At 48.1% G+C, this 18950-nt stretch overlaps 1 protein-coding gene across 1 annotated transcript; it reads right to left on the bottom strand.

Moving 5' to 3' along the window:
* Positions 1 to 286: 286 nt before the first annotated feature.
* Positions 287 to 18133, bottom strand: SLC9A6 (solute carrier family 9 member A6). Its single transcript, XM_026848808.1, has 16 exons — positions 18090 to 18133; positions 17518 to 17767; positions 17060 to 17137; positions 16322 to 16398; positions 15288 to 15400; positions 12882 to 12987; positions 9156 to 9297; positions 8819 to 8924; positions 8486 to 8574; positions 8155 to 8268; positions 6458 to 6569; positions 5852 to 6005; positions 5641 to 5671; positions 4325 to 4404; positions 3579 to 3684; positions 287 to 2545 (listed from the first exon to the last, which is right to left on the bottom strand). Exons 1-16 carry the CDS (start codon positions 18131 to 18133, stop codon positions 2270 to 2272), a joined length of 1878 nt encoding a protein of 625 aa, XP_026704609.1. The 3' UTR covers positions 287 to 2269.
* Positions 18134 to 18950: the final 817 nt, after the last annotated feature.

The following is an 18950-nucleotide window of genomic DNA, read 5'->3' as shown; positions in this document are numbered from 1 at the left end:
CTGCAAATGTGCACCTCAGCTGGGGACTGCCTGGGAGGGAGCGCTGCGCTGCCCTCACGCTGCGTGGGTGCTCGGGGCCTGCCCATGGGACCACGGGCTTGCACGGGGAGCAGAACTGTTCTGCACCTCCGGCTGCACCAACGCCAGCTTTGTAAATTGAATTCATAGTCAGATTATACAGGAAAAAACAAAAGGTAGTTATTTATCATACCTCTTCAGAAAGGCAAAACAAACAAAAAACGGGATGTAGAAGTGACGCGTTTTTTTTTTTTTTTTTTAACTTTTCTTTTTTTTTTTTTTTAAACACATGAAGTTAAGTTACAGACATCATATAAAATGCACACTTTATGGAATTCCTGCATAGCAGGAAACAAAGAGGCTAGCACTAATCCAACAGCTATGTTAACAGCGAGACTGCCATTTACCGGTGCAAGGAAGATGCCCTATCTAAATATAAACAGAGTTACCCCCCTTCTAGAGGAGCCCTATGGCAACACTTACACATTTTGTTCAGAAGGAAAAAGAAAGCATTTTCTTAGGGATAAACTGCCAAAATAATTAGTTTCACAACCGTAAATTTAAGGCAATGTTACTTAGACCTGAGAAAATGAAAAAAAAAATTAATTTATTTTCCCAACTATACATATACACTCAAAATCTCAGTATTTCCTGTCTCCTCCCAACTCTCAGGTGGTGCTGGGGAAAACAGCTGTGGGAAAACTGCTCTGAGGTCTCAGGGTCTGATCCTGAGAGTTGCAGTTTGTTCCAAGGAAATGGGAGCTGTGAGTGCTCAGACTCACCTTGCTCTTTTTCATATAGTCTCTTTTTATACACCTCTGTTTAAGCCCCCTGGAGAGGGTTAACTCCAGAATGAGCCTGTAGTGCACCGGTAACCCTGAAAGGTTTGTATAGCAAAACTGCATCTAAAATAGACAATAAAATTACATACAGTAAATTTCTGTGATTTCCCCTTTTCAGGAGAAAAAGAAGGATGTCAGGGTTAACAATTTCACTGCACCTTTAGCTATTCCCATAACTACAGAGTAAATCCTTTAACACTAGTGTGAAATCGCAAATTGTTCTGTGCTCTTCCTTGAAAAATAAAAATAAAGATTTAAAAAAAAAAAAAATCAACTCGCAAATATTTTTCATTAAATGGTAAGAGACATGAGAGAGATGGGGTGGGGATTACAGACACACAGCATGCTGAGTTATTAAACAAAGTGCAATGATTTTTGACTGTACAGGAGGACGGACGGAAAACTCCCCTTCAGTACCACCTAGATGCTCAGTACCTCTGGAGACGTCCGGAGGTACCGTGTCAATCTGTAGCTGTAAAGCTTGTGTTCGAGGTCGGCCGGGCTCCACGGCCCCGCGTGCAGCTGCGGTAGCTCTGCACATCTTAGCTACATCTGTGACTGCCAGAGAAGAGATTCGCTCGCATGAAGACACGGTCACTTCCCAAACGTGAAATTTAGTTGCCAATTGAGGATTTGATGGCTGGTTCTAGAAAGCTGCTTGAGCCACAACTGAAAGATGGACTCAGCCCTAAAATCTGTGCATGCCTGGTGTAGTTTCTGTGGGATCACCTCCTTCTCCTAAACACAACTACAGACACAGACCATCCCTCCCTCCTGCTCCCAACTGAGCAGCCAGACACCCGCAGTCCTTGCTATCACCTTAGGCCGGTGCCTGCCTTGGGCTTGGGCAGAGGGTCACTAAAAAGCAGAAAGACTCCAGGTCCCAGCTCAGGTTCCCACAAAGCGAACAAGTTTATCACCCGCCACTGCCTGGCGAGAGGGTCTGTGGGCAGATTTTTCACTGATATTTCAAACGTGACTATCCAAAGATCAGAGACCAAAAAAAAACCAACCTAATCCTCATCTGAATAGAAAGCGATTTCCACTGCTTGCCAGCACCTTCCTACCCTCCTCTCCCAGGCTCAAAGGATGAACAGGGAGTCAGCTCCTTTACTTACCCCGCTGGGGACTAAACCCTTCGTCAAATCACACATTAAAGAAGCTCACTGTGTGCAAAAGACTCTTATGCTAAAACAGTTCCACCCTACACAGTGCAGTCAACACAGTTTTTAACTTAAATTTGCAGCTTGTTCTTTACAAGTGCTTGGCAGAGAATATTTATATTCTTCTGACACCATATAAATAATATTTATACAGCTTAGACATTTTGAGACATGCATTAGACTTTAGGTAGTACATATTTCTTGATCATATATGCAAATATTTACTGTCAATTAAACTGAGCAACCTTATGCTGGACCATGTCTTGCGTTATCCAGAACATTTGATGGTGGCTCCGAATCGTCCATGGGAAGGACCAGGCGCGTTCCCCGGATTACGAGTTCATGGTCCCCAAAAGCAAGCTCCCGATCGAGCGCGTCTTCGGAGCTGTTGCCCACGAACCGCCGCGACGTGCCGCTGGATGCCACGGAGTCAGTGTTGACGGTGGAATCCCCGTAGGTCAGGCTGATGTCCCCGTCGTTCAAAATGAGGTCGGAGTCATCATCCTTCAGCTGCTCTTGATTCTGGGCAACAAACAGGAGGAAAGGTGCTGTTTAACTCTTCCTGAATAGCCATGTCTGCAGTGGCACGGTGGTGGTGAACAAGCAGATAAAGGCACTGAATCTCAGACTCTCCTGCACCATGACCATAACCAGATGTGCCACACACACATCGCTGAGCCCAGGAGACTCCCACAACGCACTAACTTCTCTGCAAAGTGCCTAAAAAGGCTCTGTTGGCTCTTCTTTCTGATACCATAAACAGATACATGGGGGATGCAGTTTTGAGTGGCTCTGACTGGACAAAAGTATCCACGACCGCAGGAAACACCCTGCTGACCCATCAGAGCCATCCCTGGTTTGTGCAGGGAACTTGATGCTGGTAACTTTGTGGTCAGGGAAAGAAAACTCCCAGCACGGAGAGCTGCCACTGCAAGGGGCTCCTGGCACGGCAATGCCCCGAGTGCTGCGGCCCTGCCAGAGAGCCGTGCCAGCACCAGCCACCCGCGGAGCCACGGCTGGCCCAACCTGACCAGCAAACCCAGCACCTAAAGAGCGCAGGTGCACGCAGCCTCTTCAGTGATGGTGGAAGAGGTCACTGCCTACAGGCTCTGAAAAGCTGTTCGTTTTCTCCCTGCCCCTCTGGGCAGCTCAAACAAGGGCTCTTTACTGTTTCAGGATGACATCAGCCCCGGTTCAGATGTTGGCAACCTTTTTAGTTGCAGGGGCTGCAGGATGGCTCAGCTGGAAGGCTGGAAGAAAGCAGGAGATAGGGAAATTGTGTGTCCTCCCAGCCAGGCCTGGGGAAGAACAGCTGTGACAGCTTCACTGAGCCAGTCACTGAGGAACCACCATCAATACACCACGAATACCTTCACGACCAGTCAGCTGGATAAGCCGAACGCTCACGGAAATTAGCTCCTCCATCAGCCCCAGCATCTGATGTCCCCCAAGGCTCCCAGCCTGATGCTGCACAACAGCATCCAAAAGCTCCACAGAAATGTAAACATGTCAAACTCTACCAACACCATGACAGAAAGGGTACTGATGGACTCACTTCGTATGCCTGTGGACTCGTCAGGCACCGGGCAATCGGTCCACAGCACCCTGGGAGTGTGGTTGTCAGTGGAGGACCGCTGTGTGTCAGCAGAGGCTTTAGATAGCTACAGAGAGGGTTAAGGAAGAGGAATAGGGCGATGCTGGTAAGTCAACAGGTGGGATGAAGAGGCAGTGGCAAAGGACTCAGTGTCTCAAGGAAATCACAGGAAGGAAAGAGACACAAGTCCCTGGAAGCACAAAAATGATAGGGATGAGCAAAATTAATGCAACCAAACACAGAGGGACATGAGTGGATCAGGACACAGTCCCAGTGAGAAAAGGCTCAGCAGCATCACTTGTCCCATTATCCTGTGCCTCAGCCTGGCAGATCACTCCCACACTAATTCATGGCAAAGCATTTGCAAGGGAGGAGAGGCACAGATCTACCAAGAGGGCTACAAATGAGAAGACCCCCTGCCCTTCCTGCCCACCTGCTGCAGGGATCGAGGACCCCCCCGGGCTTACAGCCTTGGAGAGCCCAGCTCTGAACCGAGCTACTGCTGCATTCCCTGTTAATGGCGGGTGGAAACGGTCATTTCTTGCAGCCACAGACACGAGGAGGTGCAAATCAAAAATCAGCAGTGAGACAGGAAAGCAAACACTGGTTCGTTTGCTAAGCAGGGAGTGAGTCACACTCCGAGTCAACGGAGTTGCTCGGGCAGACGGGATCTGGCACCGCACACGCCGACCGCCGTTCAAGGATACTTGTGATCGAAGTTGTACCACATGCGGAAGAGCCAGGCGCTTTCTGCCTTCGTACTCCTCCTCTCACTCTCTGGGACTCCCTGCAGGAGAGCAAAACATTAAACAGCAGCAGGGCAACATGCCAAGACCTTCCTCAGGGCCAGGAGCCCCCACAGGGCACCCGGTGATGTCCAGGGGGATGTAGGAAAAGACACCTCCCCACTGCCTCTCCAGAAGAAACTTTCGGGTTGCAGCAAGTATAAGGACGTTCACACGACAGGCTGAAGGTGCTTCCAGCACTGCGCTCCGCATCTAGCAGCATACAACAGCCTTAGAGAGGTGGTATCAAAGCACAGAGCAACCATTTTTCTGCTAAAGCCTTCCAGTTTCTGGCCCCAAGGTTTTACGTGCCTTGGAGCCAGCAACTCCATCCAGACATCACATTTAATAGTGAGTGACAGGTCCAAATTCTGTCAAATCTCGCCTGAGATTTTTGTATGCAAATAATCACGTGTTATGGGGATTGCTGGCTTCCTTTTAGTAGGAGAAAAAGTATAAAGCTGTTTGGAGGGGAATATGAATACAATTATATATTTCACAGAAACATGGCTTTCAGATTCATGGCTCTGGGCTGCCTTTAGCATTTGACACTTTTTGTCCAGGAGGTGAACACCCCAATAAAGGCGTCTGAATAAAACAAATCTCCAAGGTGCAGAACCCATACTGAAATCGAGTAGAGCCGTAGCCACAAGCATGACGGGGCTACAGATGCAAAGAGACAGCTCGGGGACACCAGGCAGGAAAAATCCTGATGCTGCAGGGCTCCAGCATTTATCTCAGCATGGTCAGTGGTTCCTGAGCTGCCACGTAACTACTCACAAGAAACATTGGGGCAAAAGAGAGGTTGAGGGTACCCATGGGTAAAAGCAGGACAGAAGATGCTACATAAAAGGAGTCAGTAAATGGTGTTTCTGTACTGCCCTGAACGCTGGGATGAGGCAGGAAGCCTCTATGTCATGCACATTTTGGTATTTATTTCAGACCCAGCGAGGGAGAGACCAAATCTCACAGCAGTACTGTGGATTGCAGTCCAGCATTACTTCTATGCCCTTCTTTCCAACTGAATAAAAGCGAGTCTTGTTAAAAACACAGAGAGCACAGAAAAGCCCATGACTCCCACTGACTGCAAACTCTTTCACCAGAGAAGCTACAAACCCTCCTACAGCTGGGAGGGAGTGGAGCACACACAGGCATTCACAGGGTCTCGCTGTAACCCCTGCACCGATGAGCACAGTGCAAATTTCTCTACAGAGGCTGCCCAGCGGCACCACACTCACCACGTTCTCCTGATCTGCATCCACACCGACTCTGTGGAGGAGAAAACGAGCAGTGGGTTAGCACAGGCAATGCCAGGTGGGTACGTGCTGCAGCCCAGGGGAGGAAGATGCGATCTTACTTTCATCTCTTAAAGCCGAGCACCAGGGATGTAAGAGCAGGCAAGGGAGAGGACGTGCCGTGCCCTGAGAGCCCCAGGCACCCCGCACTCACCGGATATTCAGGCAGGACAGCATGGCCGTGGTGCCCCCGCCGAAAACCCACACCGTAAAGAAGACGATGAGGAGCGTTGTGCTGAACATCATCTGCCGGGCATATGTGGCCGTGTCGCGGATGGCCAAGGCGAAGGCCATGGCTCCTCGCAGCCCTGCCACGGAAGGGATGGCAGAGGAGCTGTGTTAGCCCACGGCACAGGCAGCCACCCCCACCGCAGGCTTCCTCGCCCAGGGTTTACATGGCATGTGCAGCCCTGTCCCTCCGATGGGACATCCACCACTGGAGGAGACCACAGTGCTTTAACAGCAATGACTTCACCGTGGACGCTGTGAAAGCCTGGGTCATGGCTCTTTCCCAGCCCAGAAAAGCAAACCCTCCTGTCCCATGCTGTGCACTCAAGCAGCAAGGTAGGAGGAGCTCATTCCTACATCTCAAAACGAAGGCTTTCACACCACTGAGCCTAAAGGAGCCTTTTCCTGCCTAGCCTCTCCTCCAGACATTGCCTGGAGAGATTTACAGTTGAATAAGGAATATTTCTAGGTGCTTGGGGGCAAGGAATTGCAGATGGGCCACATGGTCAAAGGCAAGGATGCAATAACGTACCAGCAAACATCATCATATGCTGTAAATTTGTTCCAATCTTATTTCTTCTCCCCAAATTCAGTAAAAATGACAGTGGGTAAATATTGGCAGCTCTTCCTAGGAAGATAGCAAGCTGTATTTGCACACATTAAGGAAATTGCTCTTCCTAAGTCTCCCATCGCATCCCACCTCTGTAGAGAGAGCCAATTTCTGTTGCCTGATGGAAACGCTGGGGAGCCTCAGAAACACCAGTCCTCTGGATGCAAAGATAATAACCCAGCTCTGAGTGCTACAGCAGTGTGGGAAGAGCATGCTACTGCCTCACCGAAGCAAAGTACACATTGTAATTCATAAATGTCATACAGAGACAAGCACAAATAAACAAAGGAAATTATGAGAGGGCAGGTTAGACAAGTGAGAGAAGAAAACCCACCATTTCCCAGTGTCTGCTCTCCCCTGCCAGGTCTGTTTTCCACCCCAAGAAATATTTGTCCTCTGCGAAGCTCAAGTTGTCACAGCTACCACAACCCCTCTGACATTCCCCGGCATGCCACACTTCACAGCTGGGTTTGAAGCTTTAAGCCAAGTCCCGCTCCCAAAGATTATTCAGCAAAATGAAAGCAGCAGCAGTTGAGAAGGGGGGAAAAAAAAATCTAATACTCTTTCTGTTTTCATAGCCTGTGAGATACAAGAATCACCAGCCCCTTCATATTGCTTTTATCTTTGAAGCTGTGTCTTTTAATACCAGCACCCAGATGGCAAAAATAATCTTGGAGCCAGTATTCAGTGCAGCCTTGAATAATACGGAAAATGCTTCCAGCTTTTATGTTCTTTCCTGAACATCGTGAATTTGCATAAGAGACGTATTTCACGATCTCTCTCATGAATGAGCTATTTCATCAGTGAGTTAGCCAGTTCCTACTGAAGAGGCGCAGCACAAAATTTCAGTCTAACCACCCAAATGGCGTTTCCCTGCTTTTCACTCCCTTTACGCCACTGCAGCCCTGCAGAAGCTCATTGGGGAAATTCAGCAGGCCCTGCTGCAAACCCATGCGCCAGCACCCTGCAAAGATAACGTTTTATTTCTCATTGTAAAGTTGCTTCAGTGCAGGCAAAGGGTGAAAATAATTCTGCACATCTGAACTGGCTTCCCTGTTATATGAAAAAAATTCCTTCAAAATCCCTGTTTTTCTGAGACATACCAGGGCCGAAAGCTTGTTTCTGTTAGCATCAGCCTGCAGAAGGGGAAATCCTTTCTCATGACATCATTCAGAGGCATCCACTGTAGCTTTAACTGTGCTATTTGACCAAAAAAAGCTTTTTTCGGGGTTAACCAAGTGGAATAGCAGAGAAAAGAGGAAATAAACGGCTATACCAGGCGGTGCCCATTTGCAAAGCCCCTCCTGGTGCCACGCTGCCACATGACGAAGCCTGGAGCTTCGACACCATGGAACACCAAGTCCCTGCAGCAGCTGATTCAAATGCCCACAAAAGAAGACTAAACAGGGGGAAGAAAAAACCCAGAAAAGCTGGGAAAAGAATCTCCATCTTCTTAAAATAGACAGCAAAGGCACTACCACATGGGAGATATCCCCTTTTAAAAATAAAGCTAGACTGACTGAAAAAAAACCCCACACATTTGAATGAAGAACACAAATTGCAAATGAGGCACCTCTCCCTTTCTTTTTCTGTCTTACAAAAAGAGCTCCAAAGGATACAAAAGCCCCCACCACGAAGGTAGGGTTAAAGACGTGGTTCTGGAAGGTGAACAGTGCAAGTCCCATGTAGGAGAAGATGAAGTTTTCTGCCAAGAAATTCAGAAGCTCAAACAACTGAAAGAGAAAAACAAATTAAAAGCGAGTTAGACATGACATAGATTTAGCAAGAAAAACATGTCAGCCCATCCATCATGCAATAAATACTTCTGCAGAAGCAACCCTAGTAAAATCCATCTGTAGAAAGAGAGGTGCACCTCATTCTGGCTAGACAGAAGGAAAAAATATTGAACTTGAAATTCAGGGAGGCTGAAGGGTGCTTAGGAGCTCTCACCTGCTTAGTTCTGTGTTGGGACTCTGTAGATAAGTTGTTATAGGTATAATGAGCCTGCGTGATCCCACAGAAGAGCACGGCCACCACACCTGGGGAGCAGAGCATCACATTAGACTCCTGGTCATGAAAAGGGAGCTGAGCTGCACCGCAATAGTGTAAGGGACTTAATGCATTAACCCCAGAACCCAGAATAATTAAACTTCTGAAGGCAGAGGGAGACCCCTGGCTGTAATCGATACTGGGAGAAGCAAAACTCAATCAAAACAAATGAAGCAAAAGCCCCATCACCCCTGCAGCTCTCCGTCCCAGACACAGGGCTGTGCTGGAGCTTGCCTGTAAAGCCACACGCTTCAGCCAGCAGGAACGTGCTCCAGGACATCAAGAAGAACAAGCCGGTCTCCAGCAACGGGAACTCCCGAAGTTTGGTGAACTTGGTGACGTTGCAGATGGTTAAGGACAATTTGGAGAGAAACTGTAGGCTAAGAACATATCAAGTCCAGTTCTGTGTCACAGCAACACTACACAGCCTGCCTCTAAAAAGGCTATGGCACCGTCTTGCACTAATTTAGGCAAAAAGTCATGAAACACTGCATCTGGGTGAGATGCAGCACAGCAAAACTAAGAAGCTGTTATGCAAACACTTGGAAAAAAACAACAACAAAAAGGATATTAAAGCTGTCACTACTCCAGTAGCTGCTCCCATCGCAAAAGATCCACTGAATATCCCCAGGAAGATCCCAATGGACTTGAACATCGCTGTGACATCAAACGTGTGGCTGTTGTCACCCGCCGGCTGGTAGGCAACAATTGAACTGAAAGAGGGAGGGAAAGCACACACAAGAACAAAGCACTCCTTAGTCTGGAGGGAGAGGCACATCCACGGTGCTACGTGAGCTTTGCAAAGTGCTACGACCGCTGCAAACACGGAGCCTGGGAACTCAGGGGGACAAAACCCGAGTCCCACACTGCCAGCCCTCTGTGTTCACAGCGTGCAACCACAGCACGCCCACCCAGTCCCGGGGAGCTTGGGATCCCCTTCACTCCCAGCCAGCTTTCTACAGGTCAGCCACCCCTCCGAGGCACGGCTCTGCATTTGGTCCTTCTAGATGCTAGAGAGCAGCGAACCAAAGCCCGTCTCTTGCATGATCTCCTGCAAATACATTTGCTAGGCAACGGTCCATCATTTATGATGGTACTGGGGGGGGTTGGTATCAGCTCTCTGTAAAGTCAGGCCCTCTGGGACCACACAAAGCATTCAAGTGGGAAGTCTACATTTCTCCGTCGACTCCACAGAGGCGGCTGATGTGAATATCCCCTGGAGAACTCTAAGTTATGCCATCTTACTGCACTTAACATGCACTACATTTGTTTTGCACTGCTCCAAGTTCTGAAGTGAAATATCGCAGGGTAGCAATTCAAACGGCACAGTGCCAGCTCACAACAGCAATTCTATCATCTTATCCACCCGACTTCAGCAGACCTTTGTGACAAGATGGCAAATAGGTCTGCTGCACCGATCCCCCTCTGAATCTGTTACCTCCTAACTCCTGATCAGCCGTTCCACTGTTTTACTTGGAAAGGCTGAGCTACAACAGGGGCCCTTACCCATCTCCTAAATCCCATTTATCAACTCTTTACATCGCTTCCTTTGAGTAAACTTACTGAAAACATTAACTTCCCAGTTAGCAACCCCTTGGCTGACTGTTAAAACTCCTGGATGTGAACTTTAAACGTTTGCTGTTTAACCTCCTGAGTTATGCTGAAACAGAAAATTACTGCCTCGCGCACACATCCTGCAGCTTTCTCCCCTAACTACACGCCAACATTTTTCTGCAACATGAATGACAATCCTCCCTTTTCCAACATGTCATGATCACTTCCCTTGCTAAACTTCTTAATACATTTCATTCTTCTGCATTGTTTTTTTTACACTGCAAGCCACAGATTTCTCCCTGTGATTTCATTTATTTGTCAGTCTCATCTTATACTTCCCATTCTCCAACATGTTCTTATTCTGGCGTTTTGGGTTTGTGGTTGTTTTTTTTTTTAAAATCCAGACTGGTTTCATTTCCCCTTCATAACCAACTGATTGGATGTCAGTTTTGCATTTTAACCCATTACAGTTTTCCTTCTGGTTTTGCTTTTTGCATCATTAGGAAGACATTATTGCCAGCTGCCCTTTGTGTGCTTTATCTCCCCTGTCCCTGTGCATGGGGCTCACCATGGCATTCATTCATCCCTGTGAAACCTTCCTTCGGAATAAGCAGGCAGAGACCCTGTCACTGCATTTACCCCCTGCTCCTGAACAGCAGCCCCAGCACCGTGCTGCCCACCGGCTTTTGGTTCTGGGTTTAATTCCTCCTCATCCTCCAACCAGTTCCCTGCTGTCAAGACAGGCCAGGCCAGGCCATGCGTGAGGCAGGAACAGACGGGTACAGATCCTGCTCCCCAGGCCCAGGAACAGACTCATCCGGGACTGAAAGCAGGGAAGAGAGGAGCCTCGGGGGCACAGAGCTCCTGGTACAAACCGTGGAGGAGTCCCAGCCCGGGAAAGCACCAGCCCCCAGATCCTCACCCTCTCCCAGCACAGGGAAGGTGCCCGCAGCGCTCGCTTTCACCACGTGCAAGGAGCTGATGGTGCTTCTCGGGGCAATCACTGAACCCACACGGCTGCGGCTGGGGCCCCCCTTCACCCCTGGGACACAGCAGCACCCACCACCAGCTGCCACGCCGAGCTCCTCCACCAACACAGCCCGCCCACCCAGAAACCCCCAGTGCTCCATCTGCCCAACTCACCCTTGCACCCCCTAACTGGGGAGCAGGTCTTCTGCTTGTGGGAGCAGAACCATCCCCATGCGGTTCCCCCACTACACCTCTTCTGTGAAACAGGGAAATGCCAAACTGAATTTAAAAAAGGGGAACCACAAACAGGAGCTCTGGACTGCTCTTGGAGGAACTCTCCTCCCTGGAGCAAGAGGCCTTCACCTCCTCCTTGCACCCAAGATGTGGTTGTGTCCCGGTAAATCGAGGCTGTCCCTGAGCTACCATCACTGACCAACACCCGCCGTGCTGACTGGGGCTGCCTTACGCTGCTCATGGGGACGGCGAAAACAACGACCACGGGCAAGCTTTAAAATGGGTACAGGTTAACTGCTCGGCCGCTCTGCACAAAAGCCTTGCGGGAAAATAGCTGCTGACTGCAGCTCAGAGCTGCTGTTTCGGTGCGAATCATCTCATTTCAGGGAGGGGGGTGGATTGAACTCAGCTTGTGGAAAGAGGAAGGCAGGAAATGAGAGCAAAAGCTACAAAGCTGGTACTAAAGCAGCACAAGAGGCAACCTGCCACGCATGGTGCAGTCACCGACCTGTGCAGAGATCCACCACAAATTTCCTCACTCTGATGCTGAACCCACCCCCTACCACCCAGAACCTCCCAGCACAGGCTGGAAGACCCAGTCTCTTCCTGACTCAGGATCACTTCTTAAACATGACCTGGCTGTACAGCGTTTACTCTCGCGCCAGCGGTGACACATCCAGCATAAAAACCAGACTGACCAATACAGTTCCAGAAACCTCAACAGAAACATTCAATTCAGTAAATACAACTCATGCGGGTGGCGATACACAGCTCACAATATGTTACTTGCTGCCTCCACCTCAGTAAAGCCCACACAACCAGCACACTGGAGTGACAAGTATTCCAGAAATATTTTCTGTGTTAGTCTTAGCTATACGTTAACCTGTCACCATTGCAGATATTATATATTTCCAAACAAATTTCAGTGATGACAACACAGTGAAAACGCAGATAAAATATGTCTTATGTGCAGAAGACATAAAATATTAAAGAATATAAAACATTATTTAGAAAGCCAGCAAGTCTCCCATGTGTTCAGTCCAGGGTATTAACTCTGGCTGTAAGAAATACCATCTTCTTGATGCATGGAAAGCGGGGAGAGAAAGGAAACGGCTGTTTTACCAGCTATTTCCACCTAAACAAAAGCAGGTATTTGTGGATGGGAAGGAAGACAGGTAGAAGCAAACCCGTCAGCAAGGGGTTTCAGAGGGATTCTGTGGCTGAAAAGCAGACACGATGCTTTTCCCATTTCGGAGGGACATAAAAACCTCCTTCTGGTTGGGTCAACTGGCCATGAAAGCAAAACAAAACCATCCATCATGCAGGGGGAAGTTGTAGGGACAACCCGCAACCCTAAGCTGTGGTCTGCGATGAGGAGATGTATCGGAAGGTCACTACAGCTTTTGGGGACCTTTAATATGGAAATCTGCTCTTGCAAACATCAATAATTCTATTTTACAGGAGCAAGACCAAGTGGCTCCCCTCAACGCCTGACATGTAACATACATAACAATTAAAAATAAAAACAGATCACACTTACGAAGACAGCACTATGGCAACGGCATCATTGAGGACGCTTTCGCCAAAGAGAAGGGCATACAGCTCAACATCAACCTGGAGTTCATGGAATATGGCAAGAACAGTCACTGACAAATAGAAAAATAGAGAGACATTTTAAAAGGTGCCATTATTTCAGTGTAATCAAAGACAAAACGCCCCTTTTTAGAAAGCTGCCTTCCTGCACATCTGTGCCACTGCTGCAATAGTGCCAGCCACCCCCCCATGCTCCCTTCGTTCTGCCCTTTCAGATCTGGATTTGCTTTAGCATTTCCCTCCTCCTTCTTTTCCTAAAACACATCCTGGGCATTAGGTCTATGGAGTCTTTAGCAGTCAGACATGAGCAAACTCTGCTCTGAGCTTCCTGAGGGTCTGAGCTCATGGGCTGGACCACAGTACCATGCTGACCCAGATTTCGGGTTGCCACTAGCTCAGAAGCCAGGAGGATGCAAACTTGTCCAGGACAATAGCTGTCTTTTCCTTCCTTCCCTAATACTCTGAGAGAATCCTCAGATTCAGCACAGTGCAAGTGCCAGCACAGATGTGTTAACATTTCAGACCTAACTGGAAAGAGCCCAGCATCAGCTCAAACCCTGAGTGGGGGTTTCTTGTGATTTATGGCCACATGGCAGGGATCAGAGTACCCTCAACTCTTTCCACGATCCAGTGGCTCCAAGAAGATAATGAAAATGGAGCAGGTTTTGTATATCAGCCTTGCAAAAACATCACAACATTTAAAGCAAGCGAGATGTAACACATGGTGCATCATGCACAGCTGCGTCTGCTGCACAGGGCTGAGCTAATTCCAATCAATTTCTGTGAGAGTCATTTAAAACAGCATTCAGGGACTCAACTGAAGGGGGTTTAACCCATTTATGCACAGGAAAATGCTCCATTTTTACCTGTGAAATCTTCTTGTTCCTACTTTAAAGAAGAAAAGACACAACACCGACAGCTCGCCCGCAGAATTTCTGAGCATTACTTCTTATGGTCCTTGCCTGGCCTCTGCCCATCTGCCATCAGATCTACTACACTGCCATCACGTCCGTGAGGTGCTTCCCTGCTTTGCAAAAGTGCCCCCATCTTGACATCGATACCCCAGAGAAGTTACGGGGAAGATGCCCGACCTCACAGCCACATGGGAACAACTCCCCACTAAATGAACTGCTGGCCTGAACGCACACACACCCAAGACACGTTTGGAGAAGCTGGGAAATCATTTGACCTTATTTTTTAAGTTTGGGTTGGTTTTTTTTTTTTTATAAAAATATCAGCAGTAATAGCCACACCAATATCTGGCAAATCTTAGGGAAACATAAAAAATTAATTATTAAAAACTGATGGGGAATGCACATCTCACATCTCCACCTGGCAGACAGATGTGGCTACCGCCACTTTATGCTGCAAGTCATGTTCTGCAGGGTTATTCTTGCATATATGCACATATGTACAATGCTCCTCACTTTGCCTTTGAAAACAGAAATGATTCATTTTTAAGATGAACAGGTAAAAGTCCCAATTCATCTGGAAACAACAGCCACTGGCATTTGTTTCAAAAGGGCAGGAGACTTGGCTTATCCAGGCATGCAGTCTCTCCCTTCCATGCAAAACTGACCAATATCTGCATTTAAAAATATCCCCCAAAGCTACTGTAATGTCAGGAATGGGAGGCAATTCTGTCAACCCCCAGTCCCACCACACTGGTCTCAAATGTAGCAGCCAGGCTGCAAAGGAAGAAATTCAAGCCCTGTTCAGCAAAGGGCAGGAGGCAGGAGAGGCCCTTCTGTGGTCCTGTGTTTTTAGGTGAAGCTGGAGCATGCAAATGAACATTGAAAATGAATGCTACCGTGTGAAAGTAATCGTGAATGAAGTGAAATTCAGTTGGACAAGGCATGTTTTTCATAGTTTTGATTTAGAAAATGGTTCAGCAGACCAAGCTATCACTACTGTCCTCAGTACCGCTTGTTAAGGTCAACTTTCAATTAGATTAGCACCTTCCAAATTCCCAATCAGATGGAGGTGGAAGGAAATCAGCTAAACTATCAGCTGAACCCTTCCCACATTACACATCTTGTTCTGCATCAGCTGTTAGCACAGGAGGGCAGAAACACTGTGGATCTTCCCCAAAAGCCAGCAAAGTCAAGAAAGAGACTGCTAGGACTTCACTGCAAACAAAGATATAGGAAGCAGAAGTCTGGAAGGTATATTACATGTAACTAAAAGGAAATAAAAAGGCATGGAGGCAAATCTGACCTCTAGAAATGTTGCAAATAAACTCCAAAATTCAGAAAGGGAATTTCCACAGGGTTCAGACTTTATTCCCCTCTTCACGACAACTCAAAACAGATCAAAGAGGTAAAATGAGGGGGGAAATAACCATCTAACATACCTGGGTCAGTAGCTGATACGATGGCACCAAACAGGAGGCAGTCAGTGAAGTAGAAGTCTCCCCCGAGCTGCCCAGTGACTTTCATCAGCGCCACACAGCCATACACAACAGAGCTGGTGATTAGAAGAGGCAATTACTCATCTCTGCAGTGAATGAAAATGACATTCAAATGGGCTCGATTCCCCTGAATTTGCCAGATTAACCCCTAAAGTCATCCAAATGCAGGAACACCAAAGAACTGTACTGCATGAGCTGAGCCTGGACCACACACACACCAAAGCACCCACCACACCACACTACACGCATGGTGCTGGTGAGGAACCAGGACCAAAACCCCCCCCATGAGCATAACATGGCTAAAGAAAAGCAGCAGCCAGGCTTGTGGGGTCTTGTGATCGCTTTGCAGTATTTCACATTAACATATTTCAGTGGGATGACCTTGGTCTGACTTTGAAACGGCTGAAACTTTCAGCAAGGAACAGATAATGCAGATGCTGAGTTTGCGTGAATCCATGGGACTCTCCAGTGGAAAACACCCTACGCCAGCCTGCGTGCTACTATTCAGAGCAGGAATCGTCTAGTTCCCTCTGCACAGAGGGATAAATAATTTGAAACACAATCTGTACTGGCTAGGCACCTGCTTCTAGCAAGTAAGGACAGGACATGCTTTTACGATCCTGCCCTCTGCTCTTGTGTCTCATGCTTGTTAGGGCTGTGCTTTCAACAACTTGAAGTCACTGACTGTTTTTTCAAGACAATCTTCAGAGAAGTGTGAAACTTTCCTTGCCATGTATGTAAATACTCAGTATGGGATGCTGAGAAAGCACTATGCAATCAAGACAGCAATCACCCTGTCCACATAGTCAGAGTCTGGACAGTAAATAGTATTATTTGCCACTGCTGAGCAGTGGTAGCGGAGAGCCTGTGTGATGTTTCGGGGCTGGGATTCGTGGCCGCAGGGCCGGGCTCAGAGCACTGCCCCTGAGCATGGCTCAGACCCCTGTGGAAGAGCCAGACTGGCTCCAGCTACTCACCCGATCACCAGGCAGGAAATTGCAGTGCCAAGAAAAGCGTATGCTAGGATGGATCCCAAGTTTCTGAAGAAGTGTCTCTAGAAGGAGGAGGAAAATAAAATGTTATATTTTGCTAACAATTTATTTCAAGCCTGCACAGGCACCCACACTGTGTCTGTAGCAACTTGGACTTAACTCAGACACCACGAGCTGGACAAGCACAGCTGAACGGTGCCCAGCACAACCACGTACACTGCCAGACCAGCAGTTGTTAATGCAGCAGTAATAAACATGAACATATCATTTTCTTGTACCCGTGTATTTAATAAGGTGCTGTTCCAAGTCCCGAGAACTGATTTCCTAACCCAGCAGCATTCCTTCTTCCTTCTCCCACAAGCTAAACAGGATCGTTTTCCTCTCTTTCAAAGTCAGCATTTCAGAGAGCTGCTGCTTTCTAAAACCTTCCTACCCTCCTATGGCATTTCGGAAGCAAGGATGGCTGAAATGGCTCAGCTGAACGCAAAAAAGCCTGCACAAACCTGTGCTGGAAATGGCTGAAGTCACTGACCCTTCCTGGGGCAGAGGGATGGATGAGACTGACCAGGGCACTCTCAGCCCTGCTTCCTACAATCCCAGATGTACTGGGGAAAGCCATACTCAGCTCCACAGCCTTGGCCTGCTGAGCAAGCATTAAAGCACTCTCAAGTATTAAAAATGCTCTGGAGGCAGAGGAACTGTAGGCACTGTAAAGGCACGTACCCTTTTCAAGCTGTAGCCTGCATAAAATATAATTGGAGGAAGCAAGATGTTGAAAAATACTTCAGGATCAAAAGTCACCTGTTAAGAAAAAAAAACAACAAAAAAACAGTAAAATTGTTTGTTACGACTTTGCAAGAGAAAACACAAATAACAACGTCATATAAAATACATGGAGGAAACACTGTACCCCCACCAGATGCAATGCTGTGGGGCCAATGCTGAGGATGTGTCTGGGATCTTCTGGACACAAGTCCACAGTCTAAACAGCTTAAATTAAGATCTGCTAAAACTAGAGTTTCATTACATTGTGTTCAACTTATAATTTATAGCTTATCACAATCTAACAAAAGTTTAAAAAAATAAATAAATCACTGGTCCTGTATCCAACAGATACAGAACCCGTCCCCATGGAGGGAGTGGGGAGCATCGTTCACCTCTCCAGATACTGACTCTCTTACCTTTCTCAGCATCTCATTATCCTGGACATTATTGAGCTCCTGGGCGCTGATCTCCCCCTTCAGGGTGTACTCGTAGTACTTTCCACTGACGTTCACCAGCAGCGTGGCAGGACTGGTCTGCACTTGGCAGCTCAGTGTCACGTTGTTGACGTCGCTGGGGACGTGGATGCCGTAGCGCAGGACCACACCGACCAGGACCCCTGGGGAGGGATATGGTGAGATGAACCACAGCAAACTCCCAGGACAATCTCTTTAGGCATGGATGCAGCATCAGGCATGCCAGGATCCTGACCCTCTGCTCAGCTGCTGAGCATAATCACCTTCTAAATAATTGCCCATGTGTTATTAAACCCTCCGTGTCCTCCCATGCGCCATGCAAACACTCCATGCTCACGCAGACTTTCTAACACCAGCCACGGACTGGTCCTGAAGGCTTTTAATTACCCAGTAATCAGTCGGACCCTCGTTCTAGCGCAGCAAACATCCAACATCGAGGGCACGCTGGTCTTCTTAGGGCGAGCACCTTGGCATTGCTGGCACACAGCTGGGGACCTGGGCAAGGCACTGCCCACGTGTGCCCCAACTCTGCACGCTGCACCCGGAAACCCGACGGCATCACGTATTGCCTTAAATCTTTAATTTTTGCAGGGAATTAAAAAAGATACAAAGCAACCACCATGAATGCTTTGAGGACAGCGAGCAGCCTTCATAAGAGGCTGCAGCACCGTACAGCCTTCTCCTGCCCTGGGGATCTTTCACAGCACACAGCAGCAATCCCCATTTTATAAAAAACGTGGAAGTTTTGCTTTCCAGGTCGACCACCCAGTCGGCCCCTGCAAGTTTCAGCTCTGCACCACGAGCGGCAGCCCCAGGGCAGCCCCGCGAGCCAACGCTGCCTCCGGCTCAGCCGCTGCGCAGGAGTATGGTGGGGTTAATTTGCAAGTCAGCAATTTATATGGCACTTTTCATTTGCAGCACAGCTGATGAGCTGCGTACTGAGGCCTCGCATCCACATAAACGGCATTCGGCATTCGCACAACGGAGGTTCCTCCAGCTCCTTCTCACCCGCACGGTGCGCTGAGTGCTATCCTGGCAGTTTTTTGACATCTGCAGGCTGGGGAGGAGGAATGTCCCACAAGACACCTTTCCACGTAGCCTTCAGCACAAAAGGGTTTGGAAACTCCTCGATTCAGGCAGCGCTAAGCCGCCACAGAAATCCTGGATCTTAACCCCATCTCTGAACCACACATTTATGAAAAGCTTTCAGACACGTGGGAACTAAACAGAGACCGCAACACTCAGAAGCCTTCTCCATTTGCCTTCCAGGATGTTCCCGCTTCTTTACTGTTGCCTTAATTAAGATCTTGCTCTGTGCTTTCCTACAGGCAGGGCACAACCCTGACCAAATGGAACACCAAACTCTTTCCCCGCTG

The sequence above is a fragment of the Athene cunicularia genome (assembly GCF_003259725.1).
Source record: "Athene cunicularia isolate RWA chromosome 4 unlocalized genomic scaffold, athCun1 chr4_part3, whole genome shotgun sequence".
NCBI classification, from domain to species: Eukaryota; Metazoa; Chordata; class Aves; order Strigiformes; family Strigidae; genus Athene; species Athene cunicularia.
The sequence above is the reverse complement of the archived record's forward strand: the minus strand, read 5'-3'. Positions and strand labels throughout refer to the sequence as shown.